A 17585-nucleotide genomic window follows, 5' to 3' on the forward strand; every position below is an offset into this window, starting at 1 on the left:
CAGGTCTCAATGAACCGGTGTCACATGCTCCTATTAAGAAGTCCTGCTCAATACATGAGCAACCATTGCGTTCTGCACCAGCTTTTAAGGTGTAGCACCAAATAGAGTGTATTGCAATAGTCTTATAGTAACAAAGACATGGCTAACAGTGGCAAGGTCTGCATTCAGAATGAAAGGTGACCTCTTAGTCAGAACCAGACTGTAAAAAGTTTACTGGGTTAGAACTGTAGAAACATCTGACTGCAGCTACGGGGAGGGTAGGTGTCCAAAATCACTCTTATGTTGTAAACCTTGGTAACTCATGGCAGACACTCTTTCAATCAAGAAAACTGTACTATATCCGCCCTCTCCTCCAACTGCTTCCTGCAGCCCACCATCATCTTCTCAGTCTTGTCTGTGCTGAGCTTTCACCAGCTCACTTTCATTTAAATAGCATGTAAAAGTGAAATGTGTTTTTATATATAAAACAAATCTGAAATATTCCTTACATTACTGTAACCTTTGTGCACAGTTTTTACTAATGTCTACGTAAACTAATCTAATAATGTTTTCTCTAAGCCATACTTCCATCTGGTCACAGAGTTTGGCATTATTCCCTTTATTCAATACTCACCATGAGGATTGAGATAAAACAACTTTAAGTAGCAAATTGTAATTTCTCCAGTTATAATAAACTAGATCAATAGTAAAAGAATTAGGAAATGATGCAAGTAATCCTTGTTAGATTTTTTTAGTCTAATGTTGTATCTTTAATATTAGGATTGTATAGAATTTCTAACAGTTTGGATAAGATTACTGTGAGAGTACCAAAAAGATAAAATTTGTATATACCTTAGTTATAGACACTAGGGTAAAAGGCACATCATAAAAATAACTCAAGAACAGTTGTTTGCAAAATGAATACTTCGATTTGGTTTTAATTTCTTCAGTGGCAATAAAGCACACTCAGTCGACTCTAGGCTGCATAATACATTGTACAATGAATGCTTCAGGTACGCTTACATATCTTAAACCAGTAAACTGTAGATGTCATTTAACAGAAGAGATATTTGACCATATTTGCTAATAACTTGACAGTGGCTAGGCTTCTGGTGTGTTGAGGCCACAGCTTCTCATTCTGACCAATATAGTTTTATTGTTTCCTTGTATTCCATCAATCTGTCTGTACCTATTTGTTGTCTCTTGTCTTATACTTTGGTTGTAAGCTCTTTGGTCAGAGACTGTCTTTTTGTTCTCTGTCTAGAGAGAGCATCTAGAACAATGAGGTCCTAGTCCATCACTGGTGCTCTTAGCCCCTACAATAATACAAACAATAATAGTATCAGCCAAAGATTAAACTTGGGCTAATATCAACCTTTACTTTTTTCATAAAGCTGTAAATCAAAATTTGGACCTGCCACATAGCCGTCATGGCTCCTCTGAAATATTGACTCTACACATCAAGCAAAAGACACTTGGAATATGCTTTACAAATCAAGACAGCTTAGTTTAGACAAACCTCTTGCGCAGGAGTTACCAAATGATTGTCATCGATATTTTCTTTTAAAAAATTATTCTACTAGTCAGCGTATACTCATACTAAATGTTTTGCAATGTAATTATCAGGCCATACTTAAAATTGCTTTTCTTGTTCAAGAAACATAAAGTTAGATACCTTATAGATAGCTTCAATAAAACGCAAATCACTTTTTGCTGTGAGCTCTACATCAGATTCCACCAACAGTTCTGCTACGTAAGTTGAGAAGGATGTGAAGGAATAACCGATGATGGGTAAAAATGCAGCTGGATCACCCTTTACCAAACTGCTGGGGAAAAAAGGAGACGTATTTTGCACAGTAAACGGAAGTAGACAATCAACAGTTAGTATAAACCAGTGGTGTCAAATATGCAGCCTTCAAAGTATATCTGTGTGGCCTGCAAGACATCTAAATTGTTCAGAAGCTCAGCTTTTTTTTGCTTTTCTTTTTAAAGTAAGTTTCTAGCCCTCTTGGCTTCAGAGATAAAAGCTTGGTTCAGTTTAGAAGGTCACCTGATTCAGCAAAGTTTGCCTGAGTCTGAAGACTGCCTGAAATTGACTCAAACTCCTATCTCCCTCTGAATCACCCTGGAATTTCAACTCTATAGCCTAATGACACTTCAATAAAATATTTTAAGGTTAAGTGTTGATCATTTTAGCAGATGAAATGCAGAAGTAGGTGGGAGTGACGCACACTGGGTCTGAAACTGGAAGTTGCTGAATGGAAAAAAATGTAGAGACAACAAAGGGCTCACAAAGACAGAGAAGAAGGAAGGGGGGAAGGAAAAGAAACAAAGGGCAGAAATAACAGTGTTCCAAAGGGCAGCAGATCTTGTTACTGAACAGTGAATGTGATAATAATGAACTGAACAAATAGCCAAATGTTTATTTATAACGGAATGGCCATATCATCCGATTGATCTCTTTACAAACTTCATAGTGACATCAGCAGGTATTCTACTATGCTCTGTGGGGAGTATATAATCCTGAATTTATAGGCCAGCCCATGAGTAACTGAATATGGAGTTGAATGCACTCCTCTGTGTGAGATATCCCCTGGTATAAACAAAACTTTAAACAGAGGGTGAGAGTTTACCCACTCTGGAAAAGACAATTCCTGAAAAGAATAGAGTTATAAAGTTAGAGTTCAAAGTTATAAAATGGAAATTCAAGGCACATACTATGCAATTTATTTCATAAGCCATATTAATTCCCCCATAGAAAAAGACACTCATATATGATGGAGTTCTAAGCCCAATGTATAAGATAGTGTAAATAACCACATTTACCTGACCTTGAACTGACACTTTTACCCAATTTATTTGCTTTTTCAGCACCTATTCCAATTTTCCACCAAACCAATCCAAATATGCAACACATACACACACACACACACAAAGAATTGGTGTTGAGCTTGCTGGATAGGAGTGCAGATTGTAAATTGACAAAATTCTGAACTACATTCCATGGTTTTGCTGCCGCACTTTATACAACTGATACATGAACAGTGAAAACCTCCTGTGCAAACAGATTTTGAGTAGAAATCTAGACCTACCATTTAAACACTGGAAAAGAAAGAAGGTGCTCTACGACTGAAATATAGCCCTTTGCCATTATGTTAGCTCAGCCTTTGTATCTGGGATTTGTATTGTAATAAGTGTTTTATAGCTTTTCTGAATTATTTTTTATTTTTATTTTTGTATTTTGTCCTTGTGTCATTCCAGTTCTTTATTGCTAACCCAATGAAGACAGATTTCCACCCAGACTGTGAAAACATTTAATCCTGATTCTCACTGATGCACATCCTTTGCTATTACCCCCTAGTAGGATTACATTTCTGACAAGAGGAGTCTGGTAAATTTTTCAAGCTCTGCTTAACACTCATATTTAGAATTGCATAGTTAAAACATTCCAGAGGAGTAGCCATATTAGTCTGTATACAGCAAAAAAAAAAAAAAAACCACGAGTCCTGTAACACCTTAAAGACTAACAAATTTCAAATTCGTTAGTCTATAAGGTGCTACAGGACTCTCATTGTTTTTGATAGTTAAACATTTCATTATTCAGTTCTTATATTTTTTTTGCAGCTTCAGTAGACCACAAAGACTACAAGCAGATGCACAGACATCTTATAGTCTCTCTTTCTCTTCCATTTGATCCTTTTTATGAATGAGCAGAATGCCAAAGGGAATGAATTAATGAAGCAGTATTATCAGCACTGTGTAACCGGAATACCTTCGTACCTGAAATTAAAGAAAGTTACTATTGAACTGACAAAGACATAAGCAGAATGCAATAACTGAGTATCATACTGAAACTAATACAAATTGCCTTCAGTTTCATTAAAGAAATACTTTAATCAGGAATTCTACGACTTGCAATACCCAAAATGCTGTTATGTGGGTAACAAAGTTTGTCTCAAAAAGCACTATTCCTTTATCAATACATCAAATACCAGTCTTATTGAAATCATATGCACTCAGACTGAATACTGATGTAATCTAAGACTTTTTAGAAGGGATTATGGCCACAAAGAGGCATAAATGCTTGCAAATGCTGACCTATTTATTAAAACAAGCCTAAATTCTCCTTTACTTTCCATTTTGTTATTTAGTCCATGCACCAGTCTTGAGGTCAAATCATCATTCAAAGAACCTATCTAGCTACAATAACTGTGTTACAGTTTCCAGGCTTTTATTAAAAAATGGTTATTTACCTTACAGAAACTGTGCCTTTTGAAGATTTGTTGCCCATACGACTTTACTCTTGATGTGCATGCACACCATACACAAGAGATTAGATTCTTCTGGTTAGCATCAACTGAGGCCACACCTATGGAAGTCATCATGTGCTCCTCCCCCATTCAACGGCATAAAAGGCAGTTAGCTCAATCATCCCTCATATTCCTTCATTAATATAGAAACCTGGAGGAGTAGGGATTTTGTAACAGCCAGAAAGAAATCCACACAGACAACGTATCTCAAAGAACCGTATCTTGAAAGTACAATAGGGTTATAGGAGCAACCAGAGGGAAATCTGCTCAACATCTTAGATGCAAATGCAATGTGTATGTGGAATAAACAGGGTGAACTGGAAGTATTAGTCCATATGCTAAATTATGATTTAATTGGAATCAGAGACTTGGTGGGATAATTCTCATGATTGGAATATTGCTATAGATGGGTATAGCTTGTTCAGGAAGGACAGGAAAGAAAAAAAGGGAGGAGGTGTTGTATTATACATTGTGAGAGTGCTAGTTGTAGCACCCTAGTCATTGAGGTTGCTGTAGCACAGAGAAGGCTGCAGATTTAATTGGACTCAATCTGTTATTGCTGGGGATTACTAACTCTTGGTGGCAACTGTTGGGCAATTGAGGTAATTGGGGAGGAATATAATTGGGAGGAACAGAAGGTACAGGGGGAGTTCAGGGGGGGGGGGGGTCAGTGAAGGAAAGAAAAGAGTGTGAAAGGCTCCTCCTGCTGTATACCTGTGCTACTTTCTACCATGGTTGAAAACAGAGGATTAGAAGGTAAACATGGTAAAAAAGGAAGTGTGTGTGCTTGTGACTTGGAGACCATGAAAACAGACTAAGCAAAACTACTCACAGGGTGGCTTGAGAAGAATCCTGTGGCATACAATCAACACACACACACACACACACACACACACACACACACACACACACACACACACACACACACACGTTCTGAAGTCCAGAACAAGGTGAGAGGCAAACTAGTTGAAATCTCTGGGTAAAGATAAAAGGAGGTGATATCTGGTAGTGGTCTATTATAGACCACCAAACCAGAAAGAGGAGGTGGATGAGATATTTCTAGAACAAACGAATATCCAAAACACAAGACCTGATAAATAATGGAAGATTAGAACTACACAGACATCTGTTGGAAAAAAATAATATGGCAAAACTCAAAATTTTGAATAAGTTCTTGGAATGTATTGAGGACAAATTTTGTTTCAGAAAATAGTAGAAGTAATCAGAGGGGCAGCCATTTTACACTTTATTCTGACCAACAGGGAGGAATTGGTTGTGTATCTGAAAGTGGAAGGCAACTGGGTGAAAGAAATCATGAAATGGTAAACTTTACAATTCTAAAGAAAGGAAGGAGTGAGAGCTGCAGAATAAGCGTAAGTTGAAAAAAAAACATATTTTAACAATCTCAGAACTGGTATGGAAGATAAGATCCCAAAGGAAAACAAAATCTAAGGGATAAAGGAATTCAGGAGAACTGGCAGTTTCTCAAATTGACAACTTTAAAGTCATGACAGTTTCCAGTACAAACAAAAGATAGGAAGAACAGTAAGGGCCAACATGGCTTCTTCAGGAGCTCTTTAAATGACCAGAAAAATCAAAAAGGCATCCTACAAAAAGCAGAAAATATGGACAAATTGCTAAGGAAGAATACAAACAAATAGCACAAGCATATAAGGACAAAATCAGAAAGGCTAAGGCACAAAATGAGTTACACCTAACAAGAGACAGAAAAGGCAATAAGAGGTAGTTCTATAAATACATTACAATAAAGACATTATAATAAAGTACATACAATAAAGTTAACACCTGGAAACATACTGGAACAAATTATTCCAGTAAGCACCTGGAGGAAAACAGAAATAGCCAGAATGGATTTGTTAAATACAAATCATGCCATGTCAACCTAATTTCCTCCTTCGAGAGGATTACAGGTCTAGTGGATGAGGGAGAAACAGTAGACTTGATATATCTTGATTTAAGTAAGGCTTTTGACACAGACACAAATGACAGTCTTATAAGAAAACTAGAAAAAATGCAATCTAGATGAAATTACTACAAAGGGCAGAGCACAAAAGTTTGAAAAACCTGTTCCAAGGAGTAGCTATCAATGGCTCGTGTCAAACTGGGATGGCATACCTAGTGGAGTCCCCAGGGGTCAGTCTTGGTCTGATACTATTCAATATTTTCATCACGGCTTGGATAACGGACTGGAGAACATGCTTATACAATTTGCAGATGACACCAGCCTGGGAGGAGTTGCATGCACTTTGGAGGACAGGATTAGAATTCAAAATGACTGTTGCAAATTAGTCCAAAAATCAACTAGATGAAATTCAATAAGCAAGCAAAAAGTACTTCACTTAGGGAGGGGGAGAGGGGAAATCAAATGCACAGTTACAAAATGCGAAATAACTGACTAGACGGTAGTACTGGTGAAAAGGATCTGGGGGTATTGGTGGATCATAAATTGAATGTGTCAACATGATGCAGTTGTGAAAATATTCTTGGGTATATTAACAGAAGTGTCACATGTAAGGCATGGGAGCTTAGCACTCATGTTCTGTTCTGCTTAGCACTCAGGAGGCCTTAACTGGAGTACTGTGTACAAAACTGGATTCCAGACTTTAGGAAACATGTGGACAAACTGAGCAAAGGAAAGCAACAAAAAGGCTAAAAGGGTTTAGATAAATCAGTTAAAAAAACTGGGCACGTTTAGTCTTGAGAAAAGAAGACTAAGGAAGGACCTGAAAACACTCTTCAAACATGTTAAGGGCTGTTATAAAGATGATTGATCAATTATTCTCTGTGTCCACTGAAGGTAGGACAAGAAGCAATGGGCTTAATCTGAAGCAAGTGAGATTTAAATTAAATAGCAGGAAAAAATTTCTAACTATAAGAGTACTATAAGCACTGGAATAGGCTTTCAAGCGAGGTTGTGGAATCCCTATTATTGAAAGTTTTAGAATCAGGTTGGACAAATACCTGTCAAAGATGATCTAGGTTTACTTGGTCCTGCCTCAGTGCAGGGCTCTGGACCCTTCCAGCCCTACCTTTCTCTGGTTCTATGTCCATGCAGAGCCTGCTGGGTAGATACCCTGATTTTAATCACCATTATATGAAGCATATGTACAGTCCTGCAAACTGTGTCACATAGGTGCATGAAGCTATTTGTCTCAGAAGTTTGAGGAATGCTCATACTGCTCTTTGTGCGAGCTTTGGATATTTGAAGTTCCTTAGAATTTAGAACCTTTCTTGTGAAATATAGATTCCAGGTACTGAGCGCTTAACACAGCTCTTATGAACTATTTTGAGTCGAAATAAGTGTAAATTTCTCTCTGCTGACTTTGAGACCAGTGAGACAAAGAGTTTTAGGGTCACTTGAATCAACCTGTTGAAATGATCTTCCTTGGACCAGATACTTGTTGAGTTCTGGAAAGACCTGAATGCCATCTCTTTACATGAGCTGCCATGACTGCCAAGTACTTAGTGGTGAACACTTTCAATGCTGTGAAAACACCAGAAGTAGTGAGGTGCTCCCATCAGGAATCTGAGGTAATTCCTGTGGACTGGATGAATGGATATGTGAAAATAAGCATCTTGAAGGTCAGCAGCTGCAAACCAGTCACAAGGATTTAATGAGGGAATTATGGAGGCCAGAATCACCATATTAAACTTTAAACAATGGATGAATTTGTTGAGATATCAGAAATCCAGAATAGGACATGAACCTTCTTTTACATGAGAAATAATGTGTACAAAACCCCCTACACCTCAACACTACACATACCTCCTTCACAACTGCAAGATGTAAAAAGGAGTCCACTTCATTTCAACTGTATCTCATGAAAAAGATCCCTGAAAAAGTGATGGAGAGGAGGGATAGGAAGGGATGGGGACTGGAGAGAATACGCCTTTACTGATTATTTCCAGAACCGACTGTTTCAGATGATACAAGTCCAGGTTTCCCAAAATAAAAAGGTAGTTGCCAAAGGGTGAGAGGAAGAGAAGTGATCCTTGAGAGATTCCTGTCAAGCTCTCAACACTGGTGTCAAACCTGCTGGTTGGTGGAAGATGCAGATTGCACAGCAGTAGATTAAGAATCAGGGTAGTTGTCAGTGGAGCCTCCGAAGTGTTCTGAGGCTGGTAATAGTAATGGATGAGGGACACTGCCTAAAGGAAGACTGTGGTCTTATTTGCTTTCTTCTTGGGGCAGGAATGGACAGTCCCAAAGACGACAGTCACCATGGAATCCTTTAGCGAATGGAGGGTCTCATCTGTTTTAAAAAGCTCATCACTGTCAAAGGGCAGGTCCTGAATTGTGATATGGATGTCCATGGAGGATCCCTGAAGATCTTATCAACACGGATGTGACCATACTCCATGCTGTTATGTTGGACACATCCAGCACAGCCTGAAGGGAATGGCAGGCTATCAGATGTCCCTTAATCATTGTAGCTTTAAATTCCTCTTGATATTCTTTTGGTAACTTGTCCACAAGCTGGACAAGTTTGTCCCAATTCAGAAAGTTATGTTCATCTGGAGGCTGACAGATAAGTAGACTTTGCATTCCAAGAGATCCACCTTTTTACGGGGTTTCTGTAGGTGTTGCTTTGGACTCCTCCTAGATGGCTGCTACAACCAGATCCCAGTAGTGGTGACAATAAGAGTAATCAAACCTCTTGGAAGTGACTTTGTACCTTCTGTCTGCATGCTTAGGTGTGACTGGAGTCAGCCAGAGGTCTTTTGCAGGCTCATTTTGTCAACATTGTTATTCTGCCAGCTATGGAAGAGTGCAAGATCTCCAGAGGCTTATCATATTTCTCCTGTACCACTTCCAGAAATATCTTCAGAGTCTCTGTCATGTGCTTGATGAGATCCTGGAACACCTTAAAGTCATTCACTGAGGAGGGATGACAAGACTGAAGCAGGGACAAGTTGTTCCTTTTCTTGTAAATGTTGTTCTTAATCATTGTCCTTCTCCTGTCTCTGTAGCTGACGCTGCACTAGCTGGCCCATCTGGGTTGGTCTAAACTACCTCTCTGGGAAGGGTAATCTAACTTTAGAAAAGGTAGAAATTGCAGGCTTATGAGAACATGGCTGCGCACACACACCCAGGCATCCAGTAGAGCCAAGGCTGATAAAAGGTCCAGGCACTGGGCTGTAGATACCAAGACAGAGATCCCCTGGGAGTCCCCAGTTGTTTCCTGCTGAGATTGTGGTACCCAAGTGGGAAAGGGTGGCTATGTAGGAGATGACTCCCTACTAAGTCTCAAAGAGAATGAAGAAAAGGAGTACTCAAATGGGGGAGGGCATCATTTCAGAAGTGCCCTGGCTCTTCTGTATTTTCCCTAATTTGGTAGGGGATGATGTTGGTACTGGAGATACCTCCATCTGCTGCACTGACAACTCATTAACAGGTGACTTCACTATCAGCATCCTCACTGACACTGTTACTAATCCTACAGTTATATCACTCTATATCACATATGCTGTAGGTGCCAGTACAGATGATACCAACACACTAGGTATCAAGCGGCCAATGATAGAAAAAGGCAGTCCACGGGTTTCGTCAGTACCAGACACATGTTTAACGTGCCAAGGTGCCAGATGGACTTATGTCAGGCCATTAACTACCCTTTAACTGTTGAGCCCAAAACAAGTGAGATACCAGCAAGTTCTTGTGTCCTGATTTGGTAAGCACTGGAAAGGATAACCTTTGCCTCAGCTTGTATCTGATGCCAGAATTGAGGGAAGACGACTGAGTCTTGGTTGACAGAGCGCAGAAGTTCAGGGTGAAATCTCTGCCCACTGTGGTGCTCATGGAAAGAGACTGATTGGAGAACTGAGATCTCACTACTTCTTTCTGGCATCCATGGAAGCTGGCATTCCATGAGAAATAATTTTGAGAAGGCCTCTCTAGTTTTCTGAATCCATTTAAAGAAGTGATACAGGTGGGTGAGGTAATATCTTGTACTGAACCAATTTCTCAGGAATATGTATGGAACGTATTCCTCACCTAGACAATCAAAGGTACCTCGAGTACCTGTTAAATGGTGTTGAAATTTCTCTTGAGAAAGTCAAATTTTAAACTCCAGGGATTTCACTTCTGCCATATTGCTAGAGCCCCTGGTATTTTGGGGGGCAGTGGGAGAGGCAGGTCCTAAAACCTAAATATTTGACTAAACAAATTTATTTTTTGCCAACAGGAAAAAGACTAACACTAACTAGTTAATGCTACTGCTAACATTAACACTGAATATTGAGAAGTAACTGGACACTGCAGGGTTTCTGTCTTGCTGTCCTGAACGATAAGAAGGAACCAAGGGATGGCTGGGCTTACTCTGCCCTTTATACACTTACCGGCGGGGGGGTTGGAGGTGAAGCAAGGGCCAAGGACATCTAGAACACAAGTGCAGACCCAACCACACACTGCAGGCCATAAGAATCCGATCTCATGGGCATATGCACACCAAGAGTGGAATCCATGTGTACAATAACTCTAAGAAGAACATTGACATATAATCATCTATATATATATATCTACCATCATATAACATTTTTTTCAATCTTTCTGCAAAAGTTAGTCATTTAAATCCTTTTATTACCCCTTTACGTTTAGCTATATTAATATACATAAAACCTATTGATATTAGTAGATATACATTTTAACTGACATTTACTATCAATTTGTAAAGAACTAAAACTTCAAGGGGATTTAAACAACATTTTTGGTTTATTCAGCCACTTAAGTTTATGGAACTGGTTAATGTACTAAGATTATTTATAAAGACAGTCCTCTGTTTCCAAAAAAATGTACTTTGTACAAAATTCATAAACACGGTTATAAATGAAAAAATTGCATTAGCGTAAAGATCAGTTTAGATGAAAAACTCCAGCTGAACTTTAAGCCAAATGTGAAGTATTCACTATAAACAACTTCAGTGACATGCTATTGCTTCCACAGCACAGTGGAAAAAGTGTGTTTTTTGCAACGGCCCAACTTTAATCAAGGCACAACAGGAAAAACTAGTCAGAGAGTCGAATTATATCACCAGTTATGCTAAAACCTCTCTCCTTCTTGTATTTCTGCATGCACCATTGAGGATTTCTGCATAATTGCCATCTACACGCAGCAAATACTAATTGTGCTGCCATTAATTTTTGTGTCATAAAAAAAATTCAAACAGGAAAACTGGAAGGTTGGTATATCATAAAATCTCAAAGTAACTTTATATATGCACATTAGATTCATTAGACAGTATTTCAGATTTGCAAGTTACAGTTTCTATAATAGCCCAAGTTATCCTGGACCTCAAGAATTCTGTTGCACTTGAGTGCCTAGTTCTGCAGCAAACATAAGGAAACTATGGATTATTTTTATAGCTTTTACAAGTGTTGTTGCACTTAATTCAACCAAGTATTTAGGACATCTGTAGTCCAGTAACTTAGAATCCACCTTCCCTCATAACAAGGTATAGGTTTTTTTCCATTTACTGATTCCTGTGGAGATACTATGCACAGAATTGCACAGACACTAACACTATATTCTTAAGCACAAGTATTTTCCCAACTGAAACTGAAAAGGAACATACATGAAACATATGTTTGTTCAGTTTCACACTGCAGGAGGTATTGCTTGGAAAATGCTTGTGTATAGAAGCTCTGAGCTAATCAAATGCCTGTACTGATGCTGGCAAGAGAGAGAAAGAGAGCCTTGGAAGGTGGGAAAGAGAATAAAAATCAGGCACCAAGAACTTTTTTCCTAGCTTTCTTACCCCCATACAATTCAATTTACTAAACATCTCAGAAAACCATCATAAAAGTTAGTTAAAATACTGCTCCTCCTTGTTCCACTAATTTCAGAATACCAAAAAGGGGATTGTCAGAGTCAAATGATATTACAATAGTGAAGTAACTTAAAATCCATATTTGATTCTGGATTTGGAGAGCTTATATTATAGAATTCTTACTCTCCACTGTGAAACAGGTATTTAACAGTTATAAAATTCTAGTGTTTATGGCCTGCTGTTTACTTTGTTAAGTGGACCTTGTCATCAGTCATAAACTGTATATACATCCCATTTCCAAGTCACCTGTGTTGTTAAAGCATTGCTAAAGAGAGAAAAGGACAAATACACTTCACTCAATTTATTACTGAGAAAGTCATCTCGATTTGCAATTGCTTACACAAATGACTCATGATATCAAAGAAAACTGAACATGCAATAATTATTGTACTGAATACTGAATATTTTCATTGACATTGTATATTCAACAGATTATTAAAATAGCAAATACTTTCACTAGGGAGAAGGGTAACTCGTGTGTAAATGAGGCAAATCATCTCAGGCTGTACCTGTACTAACTTTTTGTGTGAAATCTCTCAACAGTTTAGCTACCCTTGGGATAGTGTTACAGTAGAAAATGCACAAGTGTTCTTTTTACCACTTTGTCATCTAACCCTGCTTAAAGCACATCTAGATGATGATGTGGGAAGAACAGTAGTGCTTTCTCTCAGCACTGAACTACTACTAGTGTGTGCGCTAGTATAGAGAGAGCAGTGCCACTTTAAATTACTACTTCTCTAGACCTGCTCTGAGCAGGGTTAGAAGACAGTGATAAAAACACCAGTGTCTTTTCTACCTTAGTGCTCCACTGTTTCCAACACTGGAGAAGCTGTACTATCGATTGATTTCCCATAAGAGAAAAGTATCCTAAATCATCCTACCTCCAATTTAGGACACTACCCTAATGCTTCAGAGGACAGTGAAACCCACAAAAGTGTCCCAAGTCAATTGTGTAATGCCTTACAGCTGCAAAGGGTGGTAATAGTATCTATAGGTATGTCCACACTGCAATAAAGCACCTGCAACTGGCTCAGGTCATAGACTTTAAGGCCAGAAGGGACTGTCATGATCATCCAGTCTGACCTCCTACACATTGTAGGCCACAGCACCTCACACACCTTCTCCTGAGTTACTGACGTTCTCAAATCTTCATTTAAAGATTTCAAGTTACAGAGAATCCACCACATTCACTGGTTGGCCACCCCTGAACTAGAGTGAGACAAAGAGCCCCAGTTACCTTGCCCTCAGGCAGTGCGTCAATTTCACTCCCCCTCATCCCTCTACCCCAGCTCCTCAATTTCAGCAGCTCGTCAATTTCACTCCCCCTCTTCTCCAGAGCAGGGCATTTGTCTGAGTAAAGAGCCCCATGCAGCTCGCGAGCCACGGGTTGGCCACCCCTGCTCTAGTTCAAACCAGCAAGTGACCTGTGCTCCATGCTGCAGAAGGCAGAAAAAAACCAGTGTGTCTGCCAATCTGACGTGGGGGGAAATTCCTTCTCAAACCCAAATATGGAGACCAGTTATATCCTTGGCATATAGGCAAGACCACAAGCCAGACACCTGCAAAAGAATTCTTTGTAGTAACTCGGAGCCCTGCGCCTCTAATGTCCCATTTCTGGCCATTGGAGATATTTGCTAATAGCACTCATGACTGGGCTATATGCCACTGTAGAAAATCCCAACCCAGAAGCATCAGTACTCTATCATCTTTGTCAACAGAAATAACCTATTTCTTAGTGCACACACTCAAAACATAACTATATTATTATATGTTTTGGAATGTGTATTCAATCCTGCCATGATACACATGCAAAGGTCATAATTTCCATATTAACTCTGTGGTGGGATTTGTATTAACAATTACCAGAACTGTTTACATTCTTGTGGTCATCATGATGTATAAGCACAAATTCATTCAAAATATCTCATTGCCTCTTACCCTGTGTAATCCACATCTCTAGGATAGTTTAACAAGCGAAGTCCTTGTTCTAGCTTGCGTAAACTTCCTTTTAAGTCTCCTGTTGCCATTATTTCACGCTATTCTTCTTTTAGATTATGGGACAAGTTTAATACAGGATATTCTATTCCTTAAAAAGAAAAAATATGACAATTATAAACTTCAATAGGATTACCACTGAAGTCCATGTTTTTTCCCCTAGATTCTGTCCTCTCTCTAGAACATTCTATAACATTTCCCAATATGTTATTGAGCCGAAGTACTGCATAAATTAATGTCTGTGTACTTCCTCATTCAAATTAAAGCATGCAATAGATAGGGCAGCCAGTAAATTAGAATTACAACTGCTTGAAAGGGTAGATCAGCATTTGAATTTCATAGTTGGGTTACTGCTTCCTAAATAGCTTGCTCAGGTGGAACAAAGAACTGTGTTTTACTCACTCACTGTCAGGTAGTTGTACCATTGGGGACAGCTCTATACAACCAGCTTATGGGATATGGATGAATCATTATTTCAAAGAAACAAAGGCTTTTTAGCAAAGAGGAGAGTATTCCAAGAGGAAATGTGTAGAGCAAAAAAGCTTTATATAAAGGCTTATATAAATGCTACATGAGCCCTGAAAAAGCATACTTAACTGGAATAAAAATACAAAAAGGGGATAGAGCTTAAAATCAGTTTGGGGAAGGATGTGGAGAGGCAGAGAAAGAAATCAGCTGAACAAAAGACCTTTTGCATGAAATGTCTCAAGTTTTATTTTAACTTACTTTTTTTCCTTGAAGGCTTAAAGAAAATCTAACCATTTAAGTTCTCAAAGCGTCTAAAAATATACTAGCATATGCTCTGTGAAGACTAATCTGATGCCTTTTCACAATCTGATAAATTCAGAACAATTTGGACTGAAATAAAGAATGAAGAGACAGAAGTTCCTATGGCAAGATTTAGGTTTGTTCTCTGGCCACATGAGCCTTGGCCAGTTTCTCATTCCATCTGACTCGAATACAGAAATTTGGAACACCAGGATAGGTATGTCAGTGTCTTCCTGATTTTGAATGGAAAGTAGGGAACCTCCCTCCTTTCTGAGGGGCTCCCTTTTCTTTTTTCCTTCCAGCTTTAGGGGTTTCACAAAGGGGAAGAAAAACCAGTGGGTGTCATCTGAAGAGCTACCTGAAAATGATGGACACGCCTCTCCTTTTCAATTTGGCCTGTATGCCCCCAAAAGGATCACTCCACATCACCATGGAGGGGTTCAGAATAGGTATTTTTCACTGGTTGTGTTGGGGAAACAGGACTGAACTGGACCCTGAAAGTACATCTGATAGACTGGTAACTTCCAACCCAGGAGGACCTTGAAAAATTCAGAGAAGGAGGGCCTTCTTAGAAATTAGGGCTGGACAAATCACTGGAGAAGAGGAAGCAGGAATGGACTAAAGAAGAGGACGGGATTCATCTAATGAAGACAGGGAAGAGTATCTTCACAGACAGGCTGGCTAACCTAGTGAGGTGGGCTTTAAACTAGGTTCGACGGGGGACGGAGACCTAAGCCCGAAGGTAAGTGGGGAAGAGGGACACCACAAGGAAGCAGAAGGAGGAGGGTGCAGCAGGGGAGGCCTCCCGATTCATACTGTGAAAGTAGACCAATCGGCTACTTATCTCAAGTGCCTGTACACAAATGCAAGAAGCCTGGGAAACAAGCAGGAGGAACTGGAAGTCCTGGCACAGTCAAGAAATTACGACATGATTGGAATAACTGAGACTTGGTGGAGTAACTCGCACGACTGGAGCGCTGTCATGGATGGGTATAAACTGTTTAAGAAGGACAGGCAGGGGCGAAGGGGTGGAGGAGTTGCACTGTATGTAAGAGAGCACTATGATTGCTCTGAGCTCCAGTATGAAACTGGAGATAAGTCAGTTGAGTGTCTCTGGGTTAAGCTTAGAAGCAAGAACAATAAGGGTGATGTCATGGTGGATGTCTGTTATAGACCACCAGACCAGGAGGATGAGGTAGATGAGGCTCTCTTTACTCAACTAGGAAAAGTTTCCATTTCACAGGACCTGATTCTCATGGGGGACTTCAATCACCCTGACATCTGCTGGAAGAGCAATACAGCAGAGCACAAACAATCCAGGAAATTTTTGGAGAGTGTCGCAGACAATTTCCTGGTGCAAGTGCTGGAGCAACCAACTAGGGGCCGTGCTTCTCTTGACCTGCTGCTCACAAACAGGGAAGATTTGGTGGGGGGAAGTAGAAGTGGGTGGCAACCTAGGCAGCAGTGACCATGAGATGGTCGAGTTCAGGATCCTGACAAAAGGAAGAAAGGAGAACAGCAGGATACAGACCATGGACTTCAGAAAAGCGGACTTTGACTCCCTTAGGGAACTGATAGGCAGGATTCCCTGGGAGGCTAATATGAGGGGGAAAGGAATCCAAGAGAGCTGGCTGTATTTTAAAGAGACCTTATTGAGGGCACAGGAGCAAACCATCCCGATGTGCAGAAAGAATAGCAAATATGGTACGCGTCCAGCTTGGCTTAACAAAGAAGTCTTTGGCGAACTTAAATGCAAAAAAGAAGCTTACAAGAAGTGGAAGCTTAGTCAGATGACTAGGGAGGATTATAAAAACACTGCTCGAACATGCAGGAATGAAATCAGGAAGGCCAAAGCACAACTGGAGTTGCAGCTAGCAAGGGACGTGAAGGGGAACAAGAAGGGTCTACAGGTATGTTGCCAACAAGAGGAAGATTAGGGAAAGTGTGGGCCCCTTTGAGAATGAGGGAGGCAACCTAGTGACGGAGGATGTGGAGAAAGCTGAGGTACTCAATGCCTTTTTTGCCTCTGTCTTCACAGACAAGATCAGCTCCCAGACTACTGTACTGGGTGGCACAGAATGGGAAGGAGGCGAACATCCCGCAGTGCTGAAGGAACAGGTCCAAGACTATTCAGAAGGATTGGACATACACAAGTCCATGGGACTGGATGCAATGCACCCGAGGGTGCTGAGGGAATTGGCTGAGGTGATTTCAGAGCCATTGGCTATTATCTTTGAAAGCTTGTGGCAACAGGGGGAGGTCCCATAAGGACTGGAAAAAAGCAAATATAGTGCCCATCTTCAAAAAAGGGAGGAAAGAGGATCCAGGGAACTACAGATCGGTCAGCTTCACTTCAATCCCTGGAAAAATCATGGAGCAGGTCCTTAAGAAATCCATTTTAAGGCACTTGGAAGAGAGGAAGGTGATCAGGAACAGTCAACACGGATTCACCAAGGGAAAGTCATGCCTGACCAACCTGATTGCTTTCTATGATGAGGTGACTGGCTCTGTGGATGTAGGGAAGGCAGTGGATGTGATATACCTTGACTTTAGCAAAGCTTTTGATACGGTCTCTCACAGTATTCTTATCAGCAAGTTAAAGAAATATGGGTTGGATGAATGGACTATAAAATGGATAGAGAACTGGCTAGAGCATAGGGCTCAACGAGTAGTGATCATTGGCTCC

At 40.0% G+C, this 17585-nt stretch overlaps 1 protein-coding gene across 6 annotated transcripts in view; it reads right to left on the reverse strand.

Moving 5' to 3' along the window:
* The window catches only part of CEP44 (centrosomal protein 44), a 42495-nt gene that overhangs the window by 18765 nt on the left and 6145 nt on the right, over positions 1-17585 (reverse strand). For 4 of the 6 annotated variants that reach the window (XM_067551716.1, XM_067551712.1, XM_067551714.1 and 1 more), the window contains 2 exons: positions 14075-14222; positions 1655-1805 (listed from right to left, as the gene is read on the reverse strand). In XM_067551716.1, the coding sequence (XP_067407817.1) occupies positions 1655-1805; positions 14075-14163 (240 nt within the window). In that variant the 5' untranslated portion in view covers positions 14164-14222. The remainder of the gene's footprint in view (positions 1-1654; positions 1806-14074; positions 14223-17585) is intronic. The other 2 variants (XM_067551718.1, XM_067551715.1) reach the window with 1 other exon arrangement.

This window comes from Emydura macquarii, unplaced genomic scaffold (genome assembly GCF_026122565.2).
Source record: "Emydura macquarii macquarii isolate MOO-44397 ecotype Brisbane River unplaced genomic scaffold, CSIRO-AGI_Emac_v2 contig_1363, whole genome shotgun sequence".
NCBI classification, from domain to species: Eukaryota; Metazoa; Chordata; order Testudines; family Chelidae; genus Emydura; species Emydura macquarii.